Source organism: Ruditapes philippinarum, unplaced genomic scaffold (genome assembly GCF_026571515.1).
Source record: "Ruditapes philippinarum isolate M1 unplaced genomic scaffold, ASM2657151v2 ctg931_1_1_1_1, whole genome shotgun sequence".
Classification (NCBI taxonomy): Eukaryota; Metazoa; Mollusca; class Bivalvia; order Venerida; family Veneridae; genus Ruditapes; species Ruditapes philippinarum.
The window spans coordinates 340,888-364,606 of record NW_026859402.1 but is presented as its reverse complement, the minus strand read 5'-3'; the positions used below and the strand labels follow the sequence as shown (position 1 = coordinate 364,606).

The following is a 23,719-nucleotide window of genomic DNA, read 5'->3' as shown; positions in this document are numbered from 1 at the left end:
ATTCCTCTTGCTTTAAGTATGTCATAAGATAAAAAACAGCTAATGTCAGGACATTAAGGGGACCCCGCTGTTGTTTTTTGGCATAACAGGAATGGAAATAATTTCACGAGATTAATGTTCCATTAGATGTAGGTCTAGAACAATATTAACTTATGTGCAAAATTTTAGATCATTCACTTATTCTGTTTTTCCAAAATAATAATTCTAATCGTGAAAAAAGATGGAAAATTGAAAAGTGTTGTGCTTTTTCACACAAATCATGCCAAGTATAGTGCAGAAATAAGATTACCAATTTATTCTGAGTATATTTCTTCATTATCAAGACATTCTTTGTTACAACTCTTTTGAAAATCAACTGTAAGATAACAGAAACAACATTACTCTACAATTTTTTGAATTTTATGAATAAAATATTTTATGAGATATGATAAATCTTTATACCATGCAAGGGGAAATAGATTATGTGGGTTTGTCTATGTCAAAAATTTTGATTGTCTCCCTTGAATGACACTGTATGGTTGACCCTAAGATGCAAACATTTTAACTTCTTTTAAATTTTACAAAACAGCCAAGAAGTTATATTATTCACAAGTTCAAATTAATTATAATTTATGATGTTTATAAAAAAAAACTCCATTTAACTCAATCTACTCACAACAGTTTTTAGGTGGTTGATTTTGAATAAAGCAATCAAATAAAATGTCTTAAGCTCTTAAAAGAATTGTATAAAGATCATATAATATGATAGTTCTTTGAATGCAGTAATATAATATGAAAGTGTGGGTGGTATTAATGCTTTAATAGTTAAAATTCATGCTTTAATAAACCCAACTTTATGTTTGATTGAAAAATTTAAACACCTGCTAAGTTTAAGACCCATTTTTTTATTTGGTATTAAAATTTTTTTAGTGACCAGTAGAGGAGGGATATGTTTTGCAATCTCTGATGTGGGTTTGAATCTTGAAGTTGAAACGATTGAACATGTTTCAAAATGCTAAATCATGGCTTTAAAAGTCTGTTTGATCTATTTAGTTTTAATTGACAGTTTGTTGTACTTTAATTTAGTATAAACTTTTTTTTTTAATTTTCCAGGAAACAAGCAGTATTTTAATCTGGATCTCATTTTATAAGCTAACAATGGCCATTACGTAAAACGGTTGTTTGCCGAGGGAAAAAAATTATATCCTGTTTTAAATCCTGATTAAATGTTTTACGATGCCATTTGATATACCGGTATACTTAAAATAACATTTTTTTTTGTCTTTCATTGTTGACAACAACATACTGTATATTATAAGCAAGTGTGATATTAAGCCCTTATCCTGCTTTCTGCAGTTGATTCTACACATTCTACCCATCTGATCATGGTCTGCACTGTCCGCTATTCAGTCAGTACTTTTTTTGAAATTTTCCGTAAATTAAATATATACGTCATGTATGTAACAACTTATAAATGTAATGTGACATTGCCTTTAAAGTATGTTATGATTCATTGAAAATAAGTACTGAAAATCTTATTTTTTTGGATTTTGATCAATGTATTATCACATTTTATCACATACCCATGCTGTTTTTGCAACTCCGTAAAAATGGCGACTCAGTAAAACTGGTATTGCACGGTTGTGCATATATTTTGACGTGGCGTCATTTGCGTTATATAAACAAAGCATTAAGACGCGCAAAACATTAGCATTACACTTTAAATGCATAAATGAAAAATGGCTGTTTTCACTTCAAATGGTCTATATTTTGGTATGTGATAAATAGAATATTAAAGTCGTGTAAGTTCATTACTGAATTTATATTGAACTTGTTGAATAAAATAATATTATGCTCGCCAGAGGCTCGCAAAATATAATTTTATGCAACTCGTTCAATAAATTCAGTACTAAACTTACACTCATTCAATGTTCTCTATACTCATTCAATGTTCTCTCTATATATGTAATTATGTACTATGTACAAGTCTCTTTGGCTGGACATTTTCAGAGAAAAAATTTTGAGCTAATTTGCTACCATCAGGCATTTACCGTCCAGTTATATATAGCATGGACCAGTGTTATAGTGACTAAAAGTATGACCAAGCACTTCAGATAAAAGTAACTTTCATTAATGCTGAGGTTTAAAGTGTCAGATTTGTGGCGTTTTTATTTACATTATATTTCATATAACCTTATGAAACTAGGTTCATCTGCACTTAGGAATGCAATATAGAGTCAATTTGAACTTGTAAATAAACTTAATCTAAGGTCATTTGTTAAATTCAAGATTATATAATGGCCTTGTTCAATTACTGACATGCTGAAATTGACCTAATTTTTATAAGTTCACCTTTTTGTGCACTTTAAGGAGTATAAAAGCTAATAAGTCAATACAGTGAAACCTGTGCAGAGCAAAACCCTTTATGACAGTGAAAGATTTTAGTTGTTATTGTGAGGTGTTTTCTCTTGAGAGGTTGAATTTATAAGATAGGTCTTTTATTGTAAAGATTTGATATGGTTGTTGTAAAGAGGTGATTGTTTTACAGAGGGTCACTTTGCGGAGGTTATACTGTATTTGTTTGGGTATTTGTATTGTTACATAATTATATGTTTTGTAGAACAGGACGTGAAAAACCACATTTTAATATTTATTTTTGATTGGTTGCTTAGCTACATGTGAAAATTTAACGAAGGGTGTTGACATTTAAAATTTGATTTCATGCTTTGTAAAACATAAATTTTTTCTATGTATTGCATGTTTTTTTTAATGCTTTTTAATTATTTGTTTGTGATATTTGCCAGGTACTGTCATGTGCTCTTTCACATCATGACGTTATCATACCATTCATGTTGAAAAACAGTTCTATACCATTGGTGGTTTAATAATATACTAAGAGTACAAATGTTTTGAAATTGGGAGGAAGCCTTAAAGTGGCTCCACTGAGGTTTTTTGACATGATGGGACTTGAAAATTTATTTCGGGATTAATGTTCCATTTGATGAAAATCTAAACCAATAACGTGTGTGCAAAATTTCAAATCATTCACTTTCAGAATAATTATTCAATTCTGAAAAATGAATCAAAATTGAAAAGCATCGCATAGTTTTTCACTAAAATCGGACTTAAAGAATGGAACAAAAATATGATTTTCATTTTATTTCTGAGAACATTTCTTACTAATCTTTTGCATATCTTTGCCTGTCATTAAAGGCCTTTCAATAATTTCATAAGTTAATCTTAGATTGTGTAAGCATTGATCTTTATTAGAGCATCCAGTCTTTGAGTTGTCTGCAATGACACTCCTTATTTTGTGTAACAAACACCAATTTGAAATGAAATGAGTTGTTACTAAATAACCACAGTTTTGAGGTAATTAAAATTATTCTGCTCCTAAAAGTGACCTTATAGTGAAAAACTCACTTTCAGGGGCAAATAACTCTTAAAGTAGGATGTCAATTTGTTTCAATTAAGATTCTTTTTAATGGTGCAATTTAGTTTAAGTAGATGTTCTGCACTGGTTTAATTTTTACTTCTTTGTCTTTGTTAAAAAAACTGCACTTAATCCCGGAAACGTCTAAAAGGATTAAAGAGACAACAAGGCAGAAGCTTTGAAAGTTTTGTACTTATCAAACTTCGGAAACTGTGTACAAACGGAATTAAATGTAAATACATCATTTTCATTGAAGTGTTTTCTTTTGTGACCTTTTAGGTGTAGTGTAGAGGATTCAGGATCTTTATCAAGAAGACGGGACAAAAAAATAGACAAATTAAAAAAAAAAAAATTGTTTTTTTTACCAAAATGACTTGACAATTTATATCTTATATCCTTAGTGTATTCCAGTATGCTGTTTGTCACTTTTAAGAACATGCGGTATTTTGTTTTATCATTTATAATATATTTTACACTTTTGCCAACAAGAGATTATAATGGCCGTCTGATAACTTTTTTTTTCTGGTTTACTACATGTGTATTTTAAAAAAAATTGTATGAATAAAGCTTTGATTTCACATCAAATATGTGCTGATGACGTCAAATTTAAACCTACGATTTTGAAGAAGGCGAATTAATAAGTTGATAATACTCGGAAGATTGAAATTCACGGAAAATTTATCCACCTTATCGCGAAATAATTTCAAGGAATACGATAGTTGTCTTTAATACCCAAACCTATGTGTGATTTGTAGTTAAGTGAACATATACCCACCCCCTTTTACTGGTATAATGCTAAATTTGTAAAGTGGATTCATGAAGATCTTGAAATTATGATATATGCAAAATTCAGTCGTTTGCAGAAAATTTTGATTTTACAGTAATTATAAGATCCATAAACTATTACCACCAAACATGGTGCATACTGGAGTCCATACTTTAATGAAGTATATAATGTTTGATTTTTTTTTTAAAGATTTTTTTTTTGGATACTTTTCTAAGATTACAGCTGCTGCACTTTAATTTATCAAAGGACACTTCCTGGTTTGCAGACGTAAACTCTTGTTTGTTTTAAACTGACTCATCACGGAACTACTTTAAATAAACTATTTAAAGTTATAAATTTGTTGTTAACTATGTAACATCTATTGGATAAAACCTTAATAATATGAGTCACAGCGCCAAAATATCCAGAGTTTCAAATCCAGGAAAGACGTTTTTAGACACACCTTTTTTATGTGGATTGGTTTCTCAAAATTATTTGGTGGCACAATAGATAAATGAAAGTTTTTTTGTGTGTGTATGTTTTAAAGTTGATTTAAAGCTTTAATGATGAGGAGTATATTGTTCCTTCGTAAGCTTTATACCTTAACCTGCTGAAAGTTATACCTCGGCTATTCAGTAAGAATAAGTAGAGCTATCATAGTCACCAGAGCGTCGGCGTAGCCACTTATGTTAAAGTTTGCATACCACCTCAAATATTTTCTAAGTCCATTGAAATCTGGATTTTGAAACAAGTTGAAATTTTATACACTTCTTTGAAAGCATAATAGGACACCCTCCAAGGTCTAAAAATATTTTTAAAAAATCAGCCCTTTTTTATCTAAGAAATTTTACATTATCAAGGCTATTTTGCAATCAAGCACTAAGAATAGTCAAGCATGCAGTCCTACCGACAGCTCAGCTTGCTGTTCAATGTACTTGCCCAGAATGGTCCATTGTCAATTTTTAAGGGATATCAGAATGAAAATGTAAAGTCTTTAGTCAGCCAATAGTATAGAGCCTGGTCACACTGCATAATTTTGCACTGTACAGGCTTATTTGACTGGCTCTATACTGTGGCAAAAAGCAAAGTAAAGGCTATTAATTAAGTGAAATTATAAACATTGCAGCTTTTCAGCTCACCTGAGCTCAAAGTTCTTAATAAAGGTCAGCCTTTCTGATGACAATGTGTGTGTCTGTCATTTTTCCTTTTCCCACAATTGTTGTGTCGCCTTGAAAAAAACGACATATAGGGGTTACTTTTGTTGGCGTCCCCTTAGGCTTGTCCGGAACAAAGTCAATCCCTATATGTAAGATTGACTTCAAACTTTGTATGCATGCTTCCTTCAATGACCAGAAGGGCAGTGCACAAGAATCATTACCTTACGCTTCTTAAATATTGAGTTATTGCCCTTTGTTAATTTTCATACTTTATTTTTGTCCAGGTCATTTAACCTCAACTATAAAAGCTATGGTCTTGAAACTTCATAATTATGATAATTGATCTCATTAAGAAGAAGTGCAGTGCTCAAGAACTGGTACTCTGCATTTCTAATTTTTTCTTTATTTCCCTCTGTTAATTTTCATACATTATTTTTGTCTGGGCCTTTTCTCCTAAACTAAAAAAGCTATGGACTTAAAACTTCATAGGATGATAGATCTCATTGAGATGAAGTGTAGTGTACAAAAACTGGTACTCTGATTTTAGAGTTATTGCCTTTCGTTAATTGTAATACTTTATTTTTGTCCCAGCCATTTCTCCTAAACACGGATCTTAATTTGTAACATGTAATATAAATCTGTCACCTAAACTATAAAAGCTATGGACTTGAAACTTCATAAGATGATAGATCAGTGCAGTTTACAAGAACTGGTACTCTGTACTTCATGATTTTAGAGTTATTGCGCTTTGTTAATTATAATACTTTATTTTTGTCCGGGCCAATTCTCCTACACAATAAAAGCTATTCAAGCTGCATCAATCGTGATGTAACATTGTAACAATCAGTTCAGATGCCACTAAATTTCAAGGAACATGTACATTGTAAGAGCGGTGTTTATAAATAACCTATATTTAAGAAGAAATTGCCTTAGTGACCGCTTTACTGTGCAAATCTCCGACTAGTGGAGTTCTATTTTTTCACAACGCCTTCCCAAAAATCACATTGAATTTTGACCAAACTTCACAAGAATGATCCTTATATTATTTAAATGGATTCAGATTCCACATACATTTGAGCTAAAACATTGACTTTAAATTAAAATAAAATCCTCTCCTAAGAAGTTCAATACATAAAGCTGAGATACTTGGCATACAGCATCACCTTGTCTATTACAGAAGTTATATAAAGCATGCCTGGTTAGAATTGGCCTAGCTCCAGGGTTGCAATTGGCCCAGCCCCATGGTAGCAATTGGCCTAGCCCCATGGTCTTATTTGGCCTTACCCTGCGGTCGCTTAGTTGAGATAGACTTATATACGAAACTTTGTTAAGTCTTTTTGTCCAGAGCTTAGATATCAAGCATGTATTATAATATAAAGGACCTTTAAAAAATATATGTAAATCATGCCCCTAGGGTTAGAAAAGGTGACGCCCGGGGGATCATGTTACACAGTTAACATAGACTTATGGTAACAGTAAAAATCACATGAAATATTCTCCTCTGAAACTTAAATGTCCAGAGCATAAATATACATATATAAATTGCATAATGCATTATCAGGTATATTAATTTATTTATAGAATAACATTTATGAATATTGTATTTTTCAGACGAGCAAGGTCCCTGTACGGAGTAAGCCCTAATTGCAAGTTTGGACCAAAAGGAAGCCTTCTTGACAGCTCAAATTGTGTGTTGTAAGTATGATGATATTAAAACACTATCAATGTGATAATCCAAAAAGTGTATTTTAACAAAATGGTTAGGCCAGCTTAAGCCAGTTTGTTGAACAAATTTAATACTGAAATGAAAATTAGAAGTAAAGTTCTGACTTTTAACTTGTAATAAAAAGGTTTGTTAACAAACTTACTTAATATAATTATAATATACACAAGAATTACTCATAAATAGGTGCGTCCCCAGTCTGTATCGCCTGAGTGTCTATGAATAAGACAGGTTATCTTAGGATTGCTAGCTGTGTGGGTTCAAACCCCCTCAGGGGCAAGCTGTTAAGCAAAAAAACTTAACACCCTTTGCTTATATTTTGAGAATTGTGGAAATACATTTAAGCAAATCTTATAAAAAATTACATCCTAGGTTAAAACATTTCATTCCAAATACCTGATAAGACATTTCATTTATTACCTGCAAGGACATTTAACACAATAGACTTACCCCGGATTTGAGAATGTTTTGAGGTTGTCTTACCTAATGTGGGCGTGCAAACAAACTTTTACAGTAACAGCTTCAAAAATAAGTGCAGCAGGTTGGCTAACCTATTGTGACTGGTAGTGCACCTGAAGCTGTAACAGTAAAAGTTGGTTTGTACCGGAAAACTTTTATTTTTGTAACAGCTGGGTTAATCATGACATCCTTGAAAACTGAAAGTCACACACTTGAAGAATATGACTAAGCTGCATCATGACAAAACCAACATAATGGGTTTGCGACCAGCATGGATCCAGACCAGCCTGCGCAGTCTGATCAGGCTCCATGCTGTTCGTTTACAAACCGTATTACAAGTAGAGAAACTGATAGCGAATAGCATGGATCCTGATCAGACTGCGCAGGCTGGTCTGGATCCATGCTGGTCGCAAACCCACTATTTTAGTTTTGTCATGACGCGGCTCATGTATTCTATAGAACACATGTTCTATCAGCTCTTTTCCGTAACACCATTGAACAATGTAACCAAATGTTCATAAGATACAAATTGAAATTTTCTAAACTGGTGAATAACTGTATATCATTATCTCTAATTCCCAAAAAGATGTACAGTAAAAACTCTCTATTAAGACCACCAACCAAACTGGACCAAAGTGGTCTTAATTGTAGGGTAGTCTCAATAGTGAAGATTATTATTAAGGCAAATATAATTTATGACCACAGTCTATGTTGGTCATTTTGTATGAATATATTCAAACAATATGTATTACAACCTTCAAATGTTTTTATATAAAAAGATAACTGATAAGAATGGGTTGTAATTCCAGATAAAATAAATATTAAATCTTTTATTAGACTTTCTTAAAGTTATTTCAAAATTTCTGAAAATATCCAGTGGGGTTTCATAAGTTTGGTTCAGTGTATTTCACTTTCATGAAATTTCATATATAGAAAATTCTGACAGGCCTATATATAAAATAAGAATTTACAACAGTTGATATGTGGTGATTTAAAAGACAGTGTCAACAGTTTGTAAATAACAAGATATTGAGAATGGCATTAATTTGTTTTCTATAAATACATTTTTGAACCTGTCTTCAGGTTTATACAAAATTTATTTTAGTTTAATTCTGTAGAAGACTATAACTTACTGACACAGTTTTAAATCCATTCCTTCAATCCAACCAGTACTGAGCAATGAGCATAAAGTTTCTTGCTTTATAACGAAACAACAGCTTACCCCTTGCGAGTTTTGAACCCTGCACACTTAGATTACTAGTCTGAAATGTTAACCACTCGTCCATGCCACCAATTTTTCTTCATTAACTTTGTTATGTATATACCAAGAAATTTCCATCAAGTGAGTTGTAAAGAGTATGGTGGCAGATCAATTAAACAAGTTTGATTGTTTTTGTTTAAATCACTATAAAATAAGAGGGCTGTGTTTCTTTTGATTAATTCACTTTAAAATAAGAGGGCTGTGTTTCTTTTGTTTATATCACTGTAAAATTAGAGGGCTGTGTTTCTTTTGTTTAATTGACTATAAAAAAAAAGAGTGCAATGTTTCTTTTGTTAAATTCACAATAGATAAGAGGGCCATGTTTCTTTTGTTTAATTCACTATAAAATAAGAGTGCAATGTTTCTTTTGTTTAATTCACAATAGATAAGAGGGCAATGTTTCTTTTGTTTAATTCACTATAAAATAAGAGGGCAATGTTAAGTTTCTTTTGTTTAATTCACTATAAAATAAGAGGGCAATGTTTCTTTTGTTTAATTCACTATAAAATAAGAGGGCAATGTTTATTTTGTTTAATTCACTATAAAATAAGAGGGCAGTAATTCTTTTGTTAAATTCACTATAGAATAAGAGGGCTGTGTTTCTTTTGTTTAATTCACTATAAAATTAGAGGGCTGTGTTTCTTAAATTGTTTAATTCACTATAAATAATAGGGTGCTGCACACATTAGATTAAACCATGACACATTGGTCAATATTTTATAAAACTAGTTTTTTTTTTTTTTGTATAAATGTTTTAATGTTTGTGACACACAGCATGAAAATAGAGGAATAAATTAAGGCCATTTCCTCTTTCTCATTCTTAGGTTTAAAACAGTAAGACAAACTCTATTTATAGTCGGTTATGGTAAACAGTCCAAAAGCTCTAAGCTTGACACAAACAAAAGATAAATTTGAAGTGCACATTGATGATGACAGTTATACACAGTGATCGCCAAAAAACCTGAAAAATTGTATGTTGTCATAATCTTACGTCTGTTTAGATACGAGAAAGGTGTTCATTGGCTCTCGTTTAACATGAAATAGCAAATAAGATATACCTCGTGATTTATACTTAAAAAATAGAGTTGTTGATAAGGTATTACTTTCAATCTGTATTTGAAAGAAAAACTTTACCCGAGTGATTAAATGCCCACAAATGCCCACGTATTGTTACTCAATTACTATATGTATGTAAGTATATAAGTATTTTGATGTAGATAATTTACTTCAGACATGCAAACAAGTTTTAATGTAGTCCATGTATCCTATAGTTTACGTAACTTTTAAACACTTTACCCCGAGAGAAAATATGACAACGATGATGGTTAAATTATGGGCAATGTCAGCGTAACAAAGATATTGTGATGCTTAGCTATTATTGACAGTCATGTAAAGATAGTGTTCTCGTATCGCTGATTTTTTTCCGCATGAATGAACAAGTAATTTTGTAAAAAAAAAATGTTTTGGATCAGGATGTCATCGAGTAATTTTACATATATGAATTTAGACATGGGTCATTTGGTTTTTAAACAAGTTATTTATTTACATCTTGTGTGAATAAGCATATTTTGTAATAAGTTTTATGATGAAAAGATCTATTACGAAGTGACAAGGTAGGAAAAGGATGTAATTTGACATGCTTTGACACTGCTCTTTTCACGTTTGTAATGTTAAAACTTGTTAATATACTTAATATTTCGGTGGAACAGTACAATGACTTGATCCTACAAGGCATTAAACTTGAAGAACATGGGTTTTTTTAACACGACTGCATGCATATACAAAATAATAATGTGACTTAGAACAGACCGGAGACGAAAAATTTAAGATATTATTGGTAATGCATCTTTAAATACCTGAAGAAATTAGAGATAGTATTTTGAATTTCATAACGTCATATTGAAGTTGATGATTATAGTGTAAAAATAACACGTTATCATGGATGTGAATAATAATCAGACGTGGAAGTCAGATTACGAGGTCATATGTAGTGGCAAAAGTAGAAGCTATCATAATGGCAGTGTTAATGTAGATAAAGGACGATCACATTTTTCACCTCTCGGATTGAAAGAGCTGTCGGGAAAAGTGAACGATGGGGGTAGAGCAGGTTTCGAGACTGATTTATTGTTAAGTAGCCGGACATGTGTACATGATAATACAGGAGATGTAATGAGAGGAGAAAAGTTGCAGACGACAAATTGTACTGAAGTTTTGGTCAAGAAGGAAGAAACTAAGTTGAAGAATGATTTTGAAGTATGTTCAGAAATAACACATGACATATCTGGCCATGAAGATGGATTCAGGACAACGTTTCAAAAAAGCGGAAAAGATATAATACATGAGGGATTAGTGCAAAAAGATATCAAAAACAGAAGTACAAAAAGGTCAGTGGGCAACAACATTACCAGAATGCAGAAGATTAATAAAAGAAAAGCAGTTCACAATATGATTGCACAAAGTGCTAACATAAAGGATAATTTTGAAGAACACATGGTTGATCTAGCTAATCAAGCAGAAAAAGATGACTGGATGAATAGCAATACTCCTGTTGATAACACAGACAATATTCTGTCAGAATTTGACATTAATGACAGCAAAAATGATGACAGCAAAAACGACGACAGCGAAGATGTGGGATTGCATATCAGGACACAGAGAAGTGCGACAGAATGTCATTTAGTTGATACTGAAAATGGCGGTGATGACATTAGCAAGATGCCTACTGCCGATGGAATTTTGTTACGGAAAAGAAATTATTTTCGGGAAAAGTCCCAGAGCTCAAATAATTTGGGTAACAAGACAGTGTCAAGGGATGTGATGGTCCCAAAAGTGAAAATGGAGAAATCGGCACAGATTATTGAGGCACGGCCTAAGTCTCATCATTTCTTGTGGTAGGTCTGTCCTAAATTACATTAATTTCATTGATTTGTAAGTTGATCTTGTAGTGAAATTTTGACCACTTTATAATATAAGATACTTGTAATTTACTCATTTTCTCCTGACTCCTTGAAAGGTACATAAACCTGGTCTTAGACTGTGAAATTAATAATTGTGCCTTCCCGTACAGTTCTAAAAAACTTTCCTGTCCTTTGAAATATTGTTGAACTGCATTGAAAGTACATTAGATCTTATTTGTAACTGTCCTTGAAAGTACTGTTCAATACAATTGTACTTTACAGTAATTGAAGCACCTTATGGGTACTGTCTTTTACAGTACTGAAGAATTTAATTATTCTTGCCTCTTACTGTATTGAACAACAGTTTTTGTTCCTATCTTTAACAGTACTGTTAACAGTTATTCTGTGTGTCTTTTACAGTGCTGTAGAAATTTAGTATACCTGTCCTTCACAGTGCTTTGTAGATTTCCTGTATAGAATTGTTAAATATTATAACATTATTACCTGTCCTTCACTACATTTATGTACATCTTATTGTACCTTACCATTACAGAACTGTTGAACATTATTATAAATGTACCTGCGCATGGGAGACTCCCACTTTCTGCAGCCATATTTTCAAAGATTTTTCTTAAAATAAGGGTTGTTTTCACAAATTAAAGAAATCTCCCTCTTTTTTTGATATCAGAACTTTCTTCTTTGTTTATTGCAAATTCTAAAATCTCCCTCTTTTTTGAAGAAAAATCTCCCACTTGATCATCGAAAAAAGTTCACATGTCTGCCTGCTTTACCATACTGAAGAACTTATCTTGAAATACTGTAGAACTTATCTAGAAATTATTCACAAGGACTCACTATGATCTATTTTACTATCATTTAAATCCTATTTAAACTTCTAACCTATTTAAAAGTAGTTTTAGAGTAGTTTTCAAGTGATCGTAATCTATGTATGTTTTAGGTTTAAAGGCACTTTAGTCTTTACTCTCCTGGGCTTACAGATGTTGAGTTTTCAAACATTTGCAAGTTAATACAGAACAAAAAGTTCAAGTTTGATATTAAATTTTGCATTATGGCTCTTGACCTTAGTGATATTTTTATAACCTATGTCGATTTATTGCCATTATTAATCGATTGATAAAAGTTTTTCTTATGGCCTGAATCACTTTTCTCTTTTATTAATGACCCAATGATTGCCTATAGATTGGTGATTTTTTTTTATTTATATGAATGTCAAGTATTGAAGATTTTATAATTCAACATCAAAACATATCATAAAATGCAGGCCATTTTTTTTTTTATTAAGGAGCCATTTTAACATACTAAAACATTTTTGACATTGAACATAATAATGTATATATTAAGTCAGAGATAAAATAATAATATAATTTAAGAAGTAACGAACTCAATATTTTAAATATTATCGGTTGCACTTCCAGTGCGTTCTTAGGATATCTTCAGCAGAAATAATTATTTAATAAACAATGATAAACATTTATCATGTTTTAATATTAAGTTAGATAGATACTGTAATGATAGGCTGATTAGACTTTACATTCCTATGACTTTATGTGACTTTGTGTATCGAAGCTTATCTTTATATAATTATTATGATATTTGGATAAAACTTTTAGCTTTATTAAAGAAATATTTGGGAGCATACAGTTTTGTCTTTTAAAAATTCACCTGCTGAATTTCTTGAATTCCATTTTGGGGACAGTCCATGATCAAATTTAGGGTTATCAAGATGAAAAGTTAAAGCGGCCTTCAGTTTTTCTAAAGGTTAAATATGTTTTGTTTTTTTAAATCGTTTCATATTATAATCATATCAAGATCATTGAGGTGGAAAATGAAATTTTTTGTCAATAAAATTATAACATTAATAATAACAAAATCCTTTGCTACCTCTAATCTGGTCCAGTTCTCTTTATATGTAAATTAGTTAATCGGCTGTTTCCCTTCCTGATCCTCTATTTTTAAAAAACGAACATCACTATTGCGCAATAAATAGCTCTCGGAATGCTGTTTTGAAGAAGGCATAACAATAATTTGATGCACTTTTCCAAGATAAAAGTACTGGAATACTGTCTTAGTTTGAACAGATACAGAATTGTTTTTCCAACAAAAAATAAAGCTGAAGGCTGCTTTAAAGTTATTCGGCCAAAAGTATAGAGCCTTGTCAGGCACGTGCTAACTGGCCTGCATTATTAAGCTCTATACTGGTGGTAAAGTCTTATCAATTTTGATTAAGGATTATTTGACATTGTAGTCATTCCCTAACTCTATCTTTCTGCTTTAAAAATTAGTTTTTGTTCTTGTGACTTCCATAATTATACTTTCACAAAAGAAACCAGACATTTTTGTTATAGAGAATTTAAAGGTTTTGATTGTTAAACAATTTTACCTTTTATAAAAAAAATTCATTACTTAGTTAGATAGCTAGATGTTCTTACATTATACTAATGCCGCCTCGATTTTGAACCTACCAGTCGTGTATTTTTGAAGTACATGCTAATTTCTTAAGCATACAATCTTATTGACAGCCATTAATTTTGTTGTACTGTAACGCTGAATTTAAGTTTTCCTATTTTCACAAATTATCCATTTTTTTAATTATTTAAAAGATAAATAATCTTATTTGGTATGGTGTTTGAACTATACTAGTTTGGCCGTTCACACGTTAATTAAGGACTGTCGATTGAATTATATTATTGAAATGGATGTGGTTTAATGTATAACAGCCAGCATCTGTATGGAAATTTTGTTTACCTTGTTCCATAAATGAGGAAATATTTTTTGTGCATTATATATGATATGTGTTATTGTAGTGTATTGTATAAGAAATAATATGTAATTGTAATGATGACTTTTTAATGGGATTAATATAACATGTGGTGAAGTAGCTTTTAATTCTACATAATTTCATTATCTATTAGTTCTATACTTGTTTTATATATGAGCCTCGTCATGACAAAACCAACATAATGCGTTTGCGACTAGCATGGATCCAGACCAGCCTGTGCATTTGTGCAGTCTGATCAGGATCCATGCTGTTCACTATCAGTTTCTCTACTTGTAATAGGGTTTGTAAGCGAACAGCATGGATCCTCATCAGACTGTGCAGATGCGCAGGCTGGTCTGGATCGATGCTGGTCGCAAACGCATTATGTTGGTTTGTCAAGGCGCAGCTCATTATTTAAAAGACTTGTCTTGAATTCAATTTCAAAATGTCAATAGTTAATTTATGGTGTTTGGTATAACTGTAATAGTTATTGAATTGAGCAGGGATAATAAAATTGAGCAAGGATATCGAAATTTGGCATTATTAAAACTGAGCAGGCGGATATTGTTTGAAATACAGCCAGGAATAACCAAATTGATTAAGGATAATTAAATTGAGCATGAGATACTGTTTGAAATATGGCCAGGGATATTGAGCTAGGAAATTAAAATTGAGCAGATTTAAAGTACTAAAATTGAGAAGGGGATATTAATTACCATCTAAAATTTGGGCAAGGATACGTGATAATTGATCTTTCGAGGTATTGAAATTGATTTGGGTTTGTGACCAGCATGGATCCAGACCAGCCTGAGCATCCACAAGTAGAGAAACTGATAGCGAACAGCATGGATCCTGATCAGATTGCGCAGATGCGCAGGCTGGTCTGGATCCATGCTGGTGGCAAACCCATTATGTTGGTTTTGTCGTGACACGGCTCAAATGAGCAGCCTCACCAAAGTCACCATCCAGTGCTATGAAATATTCTGTCTTTACAAATTTTACATGATAATAACACTACATATAGCCTCTTAAAATTCAATGTTTGAATATGGTCATGTACTAATATATTTGTGGTACCGTGTAAGCTTATGAATTTTAAATTGTGGTTGCACATGAATAGGACTTAAATAAATAAATTAAATAATATACTTTTAGAAAACATTTATTTTTTTTTAAACATTTTACCTTATTTGAACCTTGAAATGTAAATTGCACGCTTGATTGAACAAGTCCAATCTTAAAATCACGTACCGGTGGCAGTATTGTCCCAAATTTTCACATTTTATAGTGTGCCAATGTTTTATTTAAATTTTGTCTTAGTCTTCATTATCATTTTACTTGTGATGTTTAAAGACACATACGGAAGGAGATGTTTTCATCTTCATGTTTATACGGCATTGTAAGTTATAGAATTTTGTTTGATAGTGCATATTCAAACATTTGTTTAGTCATTAATAGTGGTTTTATCAAAAAAAAGATGAATTATTTAACTTAATTTGATAAGAATTAAACAAACAATAAAAAATTACTGGAATTTTATTTGAGAGGAAATTTTATTTCATGTTACATTATGATGTAACCAAGATAATTATAAATGTCTGATATGTTACATGTAATTGTGCCGGTGTTACACTTCTAGGCAATTTTGTCAATAATTCATCCTGTACGAAAATGCCTACCCTGACTACACCCTGATTTGACATGGGATCAGAAATTTATTCCCAGCCAGGTTTTTTATGCTATTCAGTTGACTATAGAGAAGACAGAAATCTATTTTTTAGATTTTTTAGTATACAATATATAGTGTTTCAGGGTGGATTCAACGAAATATTTAAAAATGAGCCAGAAAAAATACCACCCTGAAATGGAAATCCCAGGGCAGAATTTTCCCTCGCACAGATTTCTAAAAAAATAGATTTACTTCTAGTTAAATTAAGAGCAATTTCAGGGTGGGATTAATTTGAAATATTTAAATGAGCCATAATTCACCCTGCTTTCTGTTTAAAAAGTCAGGCCAGACTTTTTCCTCCTGTTATTATCCCACCCTAAAATTTTGCAAATCCCACCCTGAAATTAAAATAAAAATCCACCCAGATTCCTGTTCTTTTTGATATTTGACAAAATAATAATTCCGGTTTTTTTTCACTTATCTGTATTTGATTTTCATACAATAAAATACATTTCAAAAGTCATTCTTGTTTGATATTTCCACTTGGTAGCTGCACACTGTATTTCATAATTCCACACTATAGTATCTGGACTACACAATCTGTAAACATATGAAAGCAGTTAAGGAAAATGCTATAGAAAACTTTCAATTTATATATTAATCTAAAAGAAAAAGTAACACCTTAATACAGAGAAATATGTCCATACATGGTACATGTAGTTTTAAAGGTATAATATTTCATTAATTGCAATCAAAACTTCAAAAGAACAAATGATTGATGAAATTATTTTAAAGAAGCTACAGCATTATAAACATATATGTACCGACTTCATGAAGTCATTTATTCCATAAAATTTGCAGGAATGAATAATTTTAACAAGCAATTATCATAGTATTGCAAGCAATCCATAAGTCCCCTACCGGTTAGAACCCCATCAGCATTCTGAAGGGCCATTGGCCATTCACTAATGTTTAAATTTTTCTCTATTTTAAGTAAATTTGTTGGAAATGTTCTTTAAAAGTGATCACAGGAAAAAGTTTTTATGAACAGACAGACAGACGGACTGAAGGACACTCTAAAGTTAATATTTGAAACATCCCTGTTACCAAAATATAACATTTTAAAAAGCAAAATTATTAAAGAGGAGATAACTCTGGAATTAAAGATGCAATTTCATAAAAAATTTCAGCTCTTTTTGACTTATCACAAATATTGTTATATTTGCCATGTTTAAAGCCTATTTGTTGCCAAGGCAACCAATATTATTTCAAAATAGGAAGAACAGATAAGACATGCATAATCTCAAGACTGCCATCTACCCACATGTCAAGTTTCAAAAAAATATTTCTATTACTTTTTGCGTTAACACTGGATCCAATTTATGTGTAAAAATTGCCATATTTTCAGTCTATTTGTTGCCATAGCAACCAGAATTTTCAACATAGGAAGAAAAGAAAAAGACGTGCATAATCTCCATACTGCCATCTATCCATATATCTATCAAGTTTCATAAAAATATTTCCAGTACTTTTTGCGTTATCACTGGATCCAGTTTATGTGTAAAATTTGCCATATTTTCAGCCTATTTGTTGCCATAGCAACCAGAATTTTCAACATAGGAAGAAAAGAAAAAGACGTGCATAATCTCCATACTGCCATCTATCCATATAACATTAGTTTCAAAAAAATATTTCCAGTACTTTTTGCGTTATCACTGGATCCAGTTTATGTGTAAAATTTGCCATATTTTCAGCCTATTTGTTGCCATAGCAACCAGAATTTTCAACATAGGAGGAAAAGAAAAAGACGTGCATAATCTCCATACTGCCATCCATCCATATATCAAGTTTCATAAAAATATTTTCAGTACTTTTCAAGTTATCGCGGGATCCAGTTTTGTGGCAAACGGACAGACAGACGGACGGAGGGTGAACCTAAAGTCCCCTCCGGTAAACCGGTAGGGGACTAATAATTAAAACTAAATCTAATTTTGACAGAAAATGAAAAAACTAAAAATTACCAGTAATATTTCCTCTATTGTATTCTTTTGTTCCAACTACACCATTTACTTCTGCTTCATCCTTTTGTCACATGTTACTGAAATATTTGGCTTCAACCTAAATTTTGGAAGTAGAAAAAAACAAATATGCAATCATGTCATAATTTTTATTTCTAAAATGGAATGATCAAAATGTATAGTTTACTTAGAAAAATTAAGAATGATTTCATTTTCCCCTCCACCTCCATATTTAAAAACAGGTTTCCTAGAAAGTAACATATAATATTTAAAATCTTTTCAGAATACTCAGAGCTTACAGAATTCATAATTTTATGAAAAATTAAAAATATTAAGAACTGTAATTCAATTATAACTTACCATTTATCTGTTACAATTGGCTGCTTATTTCCCTCCATTTTTTCAAATTGAATAACGAAGTTTAACACATCTATTATGCTCCATGTTATATATAAGTTTCACAATAAATTTCCCAAGAAAGTTCTGTATAGCTGGGGTAGTAATTAATTCTTACATCCAATTTTCTATGTAATTATCAAAACTCATTTATGTATTAATATATAATTGTAAATTGATTTATTTGAATAATAATCACAACTAAAGCCTCCAATATTTCTAAAGAAAATGACCATGCTGGAAATAATTTTCAGGGTGTGATATTTGCTCTGGATTTTAAACTGCTGTCGGTCAATCTGTGGTAACTTCTCTATTTTCATCTGCCAGATAGCCCAGTTTAACATTAAGTATTTTGAAATACACATGTACTGTACGAAATTCCAGTTGAAGGTTATTTGTTTATATAAACTAGAAGCTGACCTTAGAAGTAGAGATTCTGTGCAGATTGTGAGATGATGGATAAAAACTAAAAATCTTGAACATTACTTATTGCTGATCAATTAATGCATTAAATGATAAATTGTTTGTCATAAGTTAAATATAAATACAATCATTTCATAAGTTAAATATATATACAATCAATTACTAATAACAATTATCAATTTTATAGATAACAATAAATCATGTTGAGCTAAATAATCTACATAATTTCAAAAAAAAAAAAAAAAGAGAATAATTCAGTAAATGAAAAGAATTTTTGTTAAATACAGTTTACCATAAATCAACTGAAACTTTCCAGAAGAAGACATTATAATATATTTTCTTCTGAATAATAAATTCAATTTTATCTGAACAGCAATGTAAACTGTACTATTAGTGTTTTACAATATTCATTTCTAATAACCCTAACTAAGAAAAATCAGGCTGGAAATGAAGAACTTTTAAGACTATTAAAACTGCATGGTTCTTGAAAATTTTCTAACTTTGAAATATCTGGGTATATTTTGCTTATTTTTCTCCAAGTCAGTAAAATCTGTGTCAAAATATTTTCAAAGTGAAAATATTCCTGCTTCCAACCTGACTTTTACCAAAATGAAGACGATGTCAGGGTAGAAAAAACTTGAATTCCCATCTGAGATTTCTTGAAAATTCAGGGTCCATGTCTATTTCACCCTGATTTTGCCAATTCTGGTTCAAAACAGGCCTGAATAGGTCCTGTTCTTCATAAAAGCCATGCTGATTTTTCGTACAGGATTACTTGAACTATTTTCAATATATGATAATGCAATTTTAACAATTTGTAAAATAATCTGGAAAAGTGATTTATGTTTTATTTTCAAAGGAAAGTGACTTAAGTTTAATTTTCAAAGAGAAACTGACTTAATTAAGTTTCATTTTCATAGAAAAGTGACATAATTAAATTTTATTTTTTTTAAAAAGTGACTTAAGTTTATTTTCAAAAAAAAATTGACTTAGATTTTACTTTCAGGAAAAATGATTTAAGTTTTATTTTAAAAAAAAAAGTGTCTTTTGTTTTATTTTCAGAGAAAATTGACTTAAGTTTTATTTTCAAAGAAAAATGAATTAAGTTAAATTTTCAGGAAAAAGTGACTTAAAATTTTATTTTCTAGGTTGTTAACCCATTACTTCATGAGCATTTTGTGAAAAATGGCTGTTTTCAGTCTCCCGTTACAAGTTCAAATTGCTATAATACTATAAAAACTGCTTCAACACTAATCAAACTTGGCACAAGTGTTGACTGGACCATTACCCTTGCAACAATATGCTCAGGCTTAATTCTGTTACCATAGCAAGGAGGGGACATCTCAAAATTGCCAAAAATCACTATTTTGCGTTGATTTTTTCCATCGAAATAGATTTCAAAGTGCTGCAACTTCTCAATGGATTGAGATAGAGTCAAATGCTTTTCAGCGTTGGTTACACATTACCTTATGATCAATCTGGGGTCATTTACAGCCTCTCACAAGTCCAAAATTTTCTTGGCGATGAGGGGGACTCCGCCCCCCTTCAAACCCCCCAAACAGAAGGGGGCACATCCCCCTTCTGGCAACCCCCTGATGTATCTTTTGGTTGGCGTGCCGCGCCGAAAAAGAGGTCACTTTTTTTGACAACATTTCTCAAACAAAAACAAGTGTTTGGGGCCTAAATAAGGCATTTTTTCATCATTTGAGACAACAAAAAAGGGGGGGGGGGATGAAAAAGGCGTTAAAAGGCGTGTATATGAAGTAATGGGTTAAAGATTCTAATTTAGCTAATTTTTGTGTCACCTCTACAGAGTAGTGGCGACATATAGGGATCACTTCTCCGTCGTCTGTCTGTCTGTCCGTCCGTCCGTCACAAAACTTGTCCGGACTACTTCTCATAAACTACTGGTGCAATTTCATCCAAACTTTACAGGAATGATCAGTACCAAGTCTAGTTGTGCATATTGTCAGCATTTTCCGGTTCAATGATTTTTGTCAGAGTTATGGCCCTTTAATAATTTTTAATTTTAAAGTTTGTCCGGACTACTTCTCTTATACCACTAATGCAATTTCAATGAAACTTTACAGGATTGATCTGAAGCTGAAGTCCTTGCGCATATTGCACGGGTTTTCCGGTTGAATGATTTTTGGCGGAGTTATGGCCCTTTGATAAAAAGGTTTCTTTTTCTGTGTGTTGCCAGATACACAAAAGCTTGTCCGGACTACTCCTCATAAACTACTGTGCAATTTCATCCAAACTTTACAGGAATGATCAGTACCCAAGTCTAGTTGTGCATATTGTCAGCATTTTCCGCGTTCAATGATTTTTGTCAGAGTTATGGCCCTTTAATAATTTTTAATTTTAAAGTTTGTCCAGACTACTTCTCTTATACCACTAATGCAATTTCAATGAAAACTTTACAGGATTGATCTGTAGCTCAAGTCCTTGCGCATATTGCACGCGGGTTTTCCGGTTGAATGATTTTTGGCCGAGTTATGGCCCTTTGATAAAAAGGTGTTTTTTTTCTGTGTGTTGCCAGATACGCAAAAGCTTGTCCGGACTACTCCTCATAAACTACTGGTGCAATTTCATTCAAACTTTACAGGAATGATCAGTACCAAGTCTAGTTGTGCACTGTCAGTCTGTCACAAAATTTGTCCCAACATGAAATTGGCCATCATGAGGCGACACATGTGATTACTGATCGCTCTTGTCTAAATAATTTAAGATTCTATTTTGGCTAATTTTCAAGGGGTTTTAGATTCTGAAAGTTATAAATTTACTTGAGAAGAAGAAAATGCGTTTTCTAAGATGCCGGCCATTTATAAAATTTTATTTATTTATTTATTTATTCAGTATCTAATTATGAAAACATGACTTTCAGTCTCAAACATGTATTTTCTTTTGCGTCTTTTTCTAAGATGTCAGAAATTTATTTTCAGGACCATTCCAGACCCCGGAAGTCAAAAGTTGAATTGGCATAAAACTCCGTTGACAGTGTTGGTGGTGAAGAAAATATATGATGAAGCTGTGCTCGGTCCATTCAAAGACCTCATATCATGGTTAATAGAGGTAAAATAAGCCGCGCCATGACAAAATCAACATAATGGGTTTGCGACCAGCATGGATCCAGACCAGCATGTGCATCCGCGCAGTCTGATCAGGATCCATGCTGTTCGCTTACAAACCCTATAACAAATAGAGAAACAGTGAGTGATAGCGATGCGCAGGCTGGTCTTGATCCATGCTGGTTGCAAACCCATTATGTTGGTTTTGTCATGGCGCCGCTCATTAATAAGATTATTAAACACATGTGTTGAGAAAGCTTTATATATTTACCTTACTGGAACCGAAAGAGATAGGCCTTTGCCACCAGTAAAGAGCCAGGCCAGCCTGCACTTTCCCGCATCCTGACCAGGCTCTATACATTAATAATTATTTTCATATTGAAATTCCTTCATATTCAAATAGACAGTCCAAAATAGTTGTTATCTGGAATGCTGCAAATCTGGGTTTTTATCGATTCAACAACTTTTACCTTTAAAGCTTAACGGTGCACTGATTATTACAAGATATTTTGAAAATTAAATTGAAAAAAATAACAACAAATAAACAAATAAAATAAACTAAAATACATTTTATATCTTCATTTGCCAATTTTATTTAAAGATTTTTCCATCCTTTGTTGATTCAGATAAGAAATGCAATTTGTTTCTTCTTGCAATTGTTTAGTGCCATTTCATTTAATTACGCATTGAGTTTCAAATTGCAGTATTTCTTTAAGGTAGAAATGTGCATATATGTATCCATTGACAATAATTGTGGTAAAATAATATCTCGAAAAATATTTTTTTCTTTGATCATTCTTGTTGAAAATATTGTTATGATCTTCCATATTATGATAAATCTTTTTATCACATTCCAAAACACATCTATCTGACATTGTTGTTGTGGTTAGAATGCCTTAAAATCTTGGTCTATCAATTATATTGCATTAAATTGCTGTTTTTGCATTTTGTTATATATTTTTGCAAAAATATTTTCTTCTATAATGTGATAAAATGACCTTTTTTTTCGTCTAGACTAACAGGATATAGAAATCGAGATACTCTTTGTAAAAGTCAGAAATGTTACTAAAACTTTCTTATATTTCCTTTCATGGTTCGTGTCATGGTTAAATAAGCCTGTTTTTTGCCCACACAAAATAAAGTATGCCATGGCCTATTAAACATCTTGTTATATACATAACTGATGGAAATAATGTTTGGACTTGATCATACTTTCAAGTTACATAATATTTTGTCATGATTTACAAAAATGTTTTGGGGTGTTTGTGGTAGGTTGTTGACTTCAAACCACTTGCCCCTCACTGCTGTAGGTTGGAATACCGCCAGGAACTTTGGATTTCTTCATGTGAGGAAGTTATCCTGAGCTAGCTTACTGAACATCAGTGGTTCTACTAACTTGTGCCTTCTCATGCTTGAAATAATGCACAGAGGGGCACCTGAGGTGTCTTCCTCTATCAGTAAAGCTTGAAGAAGCCATATGACCTTAACAGTGTTGTGCGACGTAAAACCTAGCTAAAAAGACATTAAAAATGTTAACTTTTGTATATGGTTGGCAGATATTGAACTTGGGTATTTACTCAAACATTGCTTAAAACCTTAGCTGCAACACAATTGCCCTCAGAAAAGAGCAAAGGTATAGACTGCACAATCTTGACCAGGCTCTATACTGTTAGTGTTGGCAGTTTAAT

The 23,719-nt window shown here is 31.8% G+C and overlaps 1 protein-coding gene across 2 annotated transcripts in view; it reads left to right on the top strand.

Annotated features, from left to right (window-relative positions):
- LOC132756364 (NAD kinase-like) overlaps positions 1-23,719 on the top strand; it is a 40,455-nt gene that overhangs the window by 3,818 nt on the left and 12,918 nt on the right. Inside the window, exons 2-3 of one of the 2 annotated variants that reach the window (XM_060747423.1) lie at positions 6,947-7,030; positions 21,906-22,035. In XM_060747423.1, the coding sequence (XP_060603406.1) occupies positions 6,947-7,030; positions 21,906-22,035 (214 nt within the window). Of the gene's footprint in view, positions 1-6,946; positions 7,031-10,159; positions 11,670-21,905; positions 22,036-23,719 lie in introns of those variants that run through there. The other variant, XM_060747422.1, reaches the window with a different exon arrangement.